This window comes from Metopolophium dirhodum, chromosome 3, assembly GCF_019925205.1.
Source record: "Metopolophium dirhodum isolate CAU chromosome 3, ASM1992520v1, whole genome shotgun sequence".
Lineage (NCBI taxonomy): Eukaryota > Metazoa > Arthropoda > Insecta > Hemiptera > Aphididae > Metopolophium > Metopolophium dirhodum.
In genome coordinates this window covers 19,839,422-19,845,421 of record NC_083562.1, presented here as the reverse complement: position 1 = coordinate 19,845,421, position 6,000 = coordinate 19,839,422, and the positions used below count along the sequence as shown (strand labels likewise).

At 31.5% G+C, this 6,000-nt stretch overlaps 1 protein-coding gene across 1 annotated transcript; it reads right to left on the bottom strand.

Moving 5' to 3' along the window:
• Positions 1-1,890: 1,890 nt before the first annotated feature.
• On the bottom strand, positions 1,891-3,842 carry LOC132940581 (52 kDa repressor of the inhibitor of the protein kinase-like). The gene is made up of 3 exons (XM_061008309.1): positions 3,749-3,842; positions 2,427-2,947; positions 1,891-2,322 (listed from the first exon to the last, which is right to left on the bottom strand). Exons 1-3 carry the CDS (start codon positions 3,840-3,842, stop codon positions 1,891-1,893), a joined length of 1,047 nt encoding a protein of 348 aa, XP_060864292.1.
• Between the last annotated feature and the right edge of the window lie 2,158 nt (positions 3,843-6,000).

Below are 6,000 nucleotides of genomic sequence, written 5' to 3'. Positions count from 1 at the left end.
GTAAACGATAAGAATTCGTATTCGTTAATATAAAGATTCAATTTTCATATTTAATATTATATTTTAGGCACTCAGAATGTATTCTTATGTTTATTTTTAGTTTAGTTGTAGGTATTTAGTAAATAATAATAGGTACACGAAATTGTGTTTTCGAATAATAATTTATTGTTTGTATTATTCACAATAAATAAATATAACAATTATTTTATATTCTGAAGCTGTTACGCAGTACCAGTATTAATAGTAGGTACGATGAGGTACCTATCATAATATTTAAACATAGTACAATACATTATTTATACATCAAATCTTTAATTTCAATATCTTATTTATTAATTATTTTAAATAAAGCTTATAAAAATAATGTACCTAATATATAATATTACAATAATATATAATTTTAATATAAAATTGGTTAGAGGTAGAAATTACTTGTAAAAACGTGATTTTGTATTAAAACTTGAGAATTGAACATTTTATTCAGTAAAATCTAACAAAGTAATTTTGTCAAATAACAATATACTTATATACTCGTATACAATAGTAATATAATGTAATTACTACCATCGATGAATTATTACATTTAATAAACCGAAAAACAAAGATTTTGAAAAACACTAAGCACTGCGTATCCAATAAAGACGCTGTGTGCCAGTACGTCGTCGTTACAGCACCCGGACGGGGTATTTGGTTTTGCGTAAAAGGGAGGTGGGTACAAACATTTTTAGGGAGGGTTCAAATGGGTACAAAAAATTAAGATCGGTGCGAAATCGATCGGTTTAGTTCCTGGTGGTTCCGGGTTCCAGGACGACGTTTTTACAGCACCCGGACGTGGGATTCGGTTTTGTGTAAAAGGGAAAGGGGTAAGAAAAAATGTAGGGAGGATTCAAATGGGTGCAAATCGGGTTCAAAAAAATGAGATATGTTAGGGGGGGTTTTGACGATTTATGGGTGCCAAGACGACGCACCTCACCGACTCACCGTGTTTTCCAGTTTTCCTGTGTTACCTTTTTGGTAAAACTGAAAAAACAGAAGACGGTCATGTATACCTATGTAGGTAGATAGGTGGTAGATAATCAGGTAGACTACATATTATATCTATCTGACTATCTATTATACCTACTCTCACTGCGAAGTTACGCGCGAGTTTCAAAAACGCCGTCGTGCAGTCAACGAAAATAAAACAATATAGGTAGGTACCCAAGTATGGTCCAAAATAAGCACAACAAATGTAATACTTATTTATATTACAATATATTATAGGTTAGAAACACGACCGCAAAAAAGAAATCTAATTTTCAGAGCTGCGGTCGCCGTTATTATGGGCGCGAAAAATTTCACGCAGTGTTCGTAAATCGTCATCATATTGTGCCTACACGGCTCCAGCTACATAATCATACCTACCTATATATAGCCGTACCTATACCTATATACGTTGCAGTAAAAGTACGAATACCAGGAAAACTTAGGTTTGACCGGTAAAATCTTGCTTTTCTACTTTGATATGTCTCTTTACATCATGCCTGCGCAACACAAACCAAAATTCCACGGCCCTTGAATTCGTTGTCCATGCTTTTGTTTCATCCAAACAATACCTACGTATCTTCATATTCGTCTGGTTTGTTATCTCCAGAATGTAATCATCCGAAGTTATATATTTCCTTTTACCTCGGAATTCGGATTAATGGCATCCCCTAGGCAGTGGCGTATCCAGAATTTTTTTTTTTTTTGGGGGGGGGGGGGTTAATAAAAGTGTAACATATAACATTTTATTGAATTGTGTGTTTTTATTATAATAAATCATCATACATTAAATATTTTATAAGTGTATAACTATTTTATAACGCTGACTATAAAAAGTTGAAATATGTAAATATTTTTTTTTTCAAACTATAAATTTATATTCAATTTTCGTTTCGATTTTTTAGCAAGTTCATCTAAAACATCATTAATATCCACGTTAATATCACGATGAATATTAAGTAAGGCTAAACCATTTAAACGTATTTGTCCAGAAGAATTTCTCAAATAAGTTTTCAAACGACGGAGTGTTGAAAACGATCGTTCTCCTGTGGCAGTAGATACTGGAAGTGTAATAAATATTTGAAGAAGCTTAGATATTATTGGATAAACATCTGGACAGGTTTGGAAGTATACTTCAATAGCATTTTTGTTCTTGAGTTCAGCAGATGTTAAAGTTGAATATTTAGTGTACCACAAATCTAATTCTCCGTTTAATAAATTATCATTTAGATTTGAATCGGTACATTCATTAACTATATCTTGATATGTTTCTACTAATTGTTTGAATTTACCTTTAATCTATCGTTCAATTGATCTAGAAAATTATCTATAAAAGGTATGAATACTGAGAATCTCAAAAAATATTCTGGTTTATCTGATTTACATTGACGTGGCAAACTAACAGTAATATCAAATTTTTCACACAATGTTATCACAGATAACAATAATTGTTGAAACTCTACATCACAATTTTCTCTAATTTCCTGAATAGTATTTTGAACATTAGATGCAGCTTCTAGTGCAGTTTTTGGATCAAGATTTACTGTTTGAAGATATCGGCTGAGAGGAAAACTTATGGAAAGTAATTTCACTAAAATAGCTAAAGCTGTTTGAAATTTTAACTGTCTTATCGCAGTAAGTAGATGACTTGCAGAAGTGTCAGAATCTGGCCAAAGTGTTATTTTATCTAGTGCATGTAAAATGGCTGGTTGAAGTTCTTCAAATAATATAACTGCATCATGGCGATCGACCCATCGAGTTGCACATAATTTTTTTAGTTTAAAACGATTAGTCTGTGGAAATATTTCTACTATTGATAATTGCAAAATACTTTGCCTTTTTGGATAACCGAAAAAAGTACTTACACTTTGTATAGTACCCATACAATTTCTTACTTCTGGGACTTTACAGCTAAAAGTTATTGCTAAATTTAAACAATGGGCACTGCAATGTAAATAGAAGGCTTATGAAAAACGCTATCGAAGTATTCGAAAATGCACTAAGGTTTAATAATGTAAAAATACATTGGGAATTATAATTTGTAAGATATCGATATCACAATCGCAGAAGCCGCTAATCGGTTTTAATATTATGTTATCTGTATTCTGTATCATAATGTCATGTAATTCGGGTTTTGCTAATTATTAGTCAGTTTTAGTGCCGGGAAAACAAAAAAAAAATTAGGAAAAACTGGAATTGTTACGTGAAATCCGATTTTCGACAAAACCGATTTCGGTTCTTGGTGTAACTCTAAAATAAATTACTTACGTACCGTAGATACATGAAATTTTAAAAATATTTTGATTCGTGTTGAGGTATTTATAGGCATATGAAATAGTCGACTATTTTATACCGGCATGGTTTCACCTTACACTAAAAAAGGTGTAAGTATGGCGTATACTAATAAAATATATGAAGTGTATAATGCATTGATGTATATAAAATATATAGATTAATAACGTAATATTGTTTTAAATATTTCGAGCAAACCTAAGGTGATACCCGGCGTATAGTATATGCAAAAAGGTACGTATTAAACTTGGCGTGGTGAAACAGAGACGACCTTTGGACTGTTCGGTCTCGCGTATTTCATACATTGCGCTTTTGGGATTAAACTTATAATTGCTTCTACATCACCCAGTTAACAGATTGTCCGTGGCAATAAATATATAATTAAAGTCTAAAAAGTAAATGTAAAATAGTAATAATATAAAAACAAACTTACACGTAAACATCGACTCTTCTGGTGAACACCTAATGTTGTTAGATACTGCCGTCGCCGAAGAAACAGCTATTTTCATGACTTCATCCATCTTCATCTCGCCCCAAGCTGAAACTTGAAAGTATCGAAATATTTTATGAAAATAACCTGATCATAACGAAATGTATGAGCTTGTGTTAAAAGTTACATTATTAACGAACTGTCCGTCTATTTTGATGGCTTAATATTTTTTTGTTCACTGAAATAAATTCAATATATTATATTTGTAATACAACTATAGTATTTGCTGAAAATATTAGAACTGTAACGAATTTCGACAATTGACGATTGCCATAGATATTATAAAATATATTATCTTCTATGATAAATCCATAGAACTTATATATTATCATAGGCCCAAACTGACTAAATTTTTTAGGGGGACACAAGCCTCCCTCCCCATAGGCCATATTGCTTCGTACCACAGAATATACAAATTAGTACTAATTACTAGATTTTGAACTAGGCGGACTTGACCGACACTTAAGCCCCCCCCCCCTTATTTGGGCCAATGTATATTATACTCAGTATATTGATAAATCGTATGTTCTTTTACAGCAATCTTTGTGATCTGCAATGTACCTATTCTGCAGGTTTTTATTTCAGTTATAGTTCGCATGCCAAATTTAACTCTACAAACTGGTCCGAAAGTTTATAGACATTCTAATACATTCTTCCGCCAGTGCCCATAGACACAATGTTTGAGAAGTTATATTTTTTTGGTACCTATAGTTAAAATACAATATGAATTATTATAAGTAACCTATATAGGTACTTGTCCAAAACTCGACTACCGGGATTTATCACGTTGATGGACAGTTGCCAAATATTACAGCAGTAATATTCAAAGTTGACGTCGAGGGTCATTTTTAAATATTTCTTACTGCTATAGAAGTGATATTTTCAATGGTGTTTTATGAGAGGATAGATTTTTGTGACCCCCGACATCTCAGTGGACAGTTATATACTGTCCTATATAGCAGGAAACCTTACAGGCTACAGCAGTACTAAAAGCACTACTGCTACAGTGCTATAGCAGTAATGAAAATTGACGTATTTAGGATGGCTTTTTTCAAATAATACAATTGACTGTCCATCAACGTCGATTTAGGTAACCTATTGACTATTAATCTATTATAAAATAGAAACTTAACCTACCAATAATATCACTATATAAAATAATTAAATGTGATAATTTGAAGACAATTCTCAAAACCCCTAAAATATTTTTCAAATTTAGTGTTATAAATTTAGAATCTAGTTTAGCGCCCACAAAATTTTTTTATTTTGGAAACTTATGTGTTGCAACCAGTTAAGAACTATATAATGCAAAAAAAAATTGCCAGAAATCATTAGTTTTTATAGTCTTACGAAGTTCACGACTTTCGGTGTTGGTTGTAATTTATATTTATTAATTATAGGTTAATATATAATTATTTATTTCAAGTTTTTATTTATAAAAACAAATATTAAACAAAAAAAATTGTATTAAACTTTATAATTTAACTTTTACCTATTATAACCAAAAACACTTAAAATTTAAAATGATTAGGGGGAGGTATCAGATCCATGAAAATTTACGATGAGTCCAGGAATAAAAATGGTTGGGAAACACTGGGTTATAGGTACATCAATATTTTCAAAAAAATCTATGCTCCTAAACAGTTTACAAAAAAAATAAAGAAGATTGTATTGTTAGGTTCAGGACACCCCTAAGGTAGCTGATATATTGTTATAGGTAATATTTTAACGAGGATTCGTATTCCAATTTGTACCTATTAGGTTTACTACCTACTGCACTACAGCAGTGCTCGTTTTATACTGCTAGCCTTTACTCCAGTGCTACTAAGGGTAAGAAAAAACAAATTTATGATGTATTTTGTATTCTCGAACCTACACTAATAAATTTAATAAAGATACATTTCATACATCTTTAATAAAAACTAAAATACAAATAGATCCCCACTAACGGAGATTTTGTTCACTTCTGAAATTGTCAGGAGTATATATAAGTTCAATCCCCCACTTCAAGAGTTACCTACCTATTGTGAAATATGAATAATATGACGTATACACCAAGATACATTAATTATGCATTTGTACCCGATGTGGCTAAAATCACTCATCCCTTGGTGGCAATACGTCCAATAGATCACCTGCCAAGTGTGCACTATACCACAGGCTAGGGATTACCAGGTAAACTATAATCTATAAAG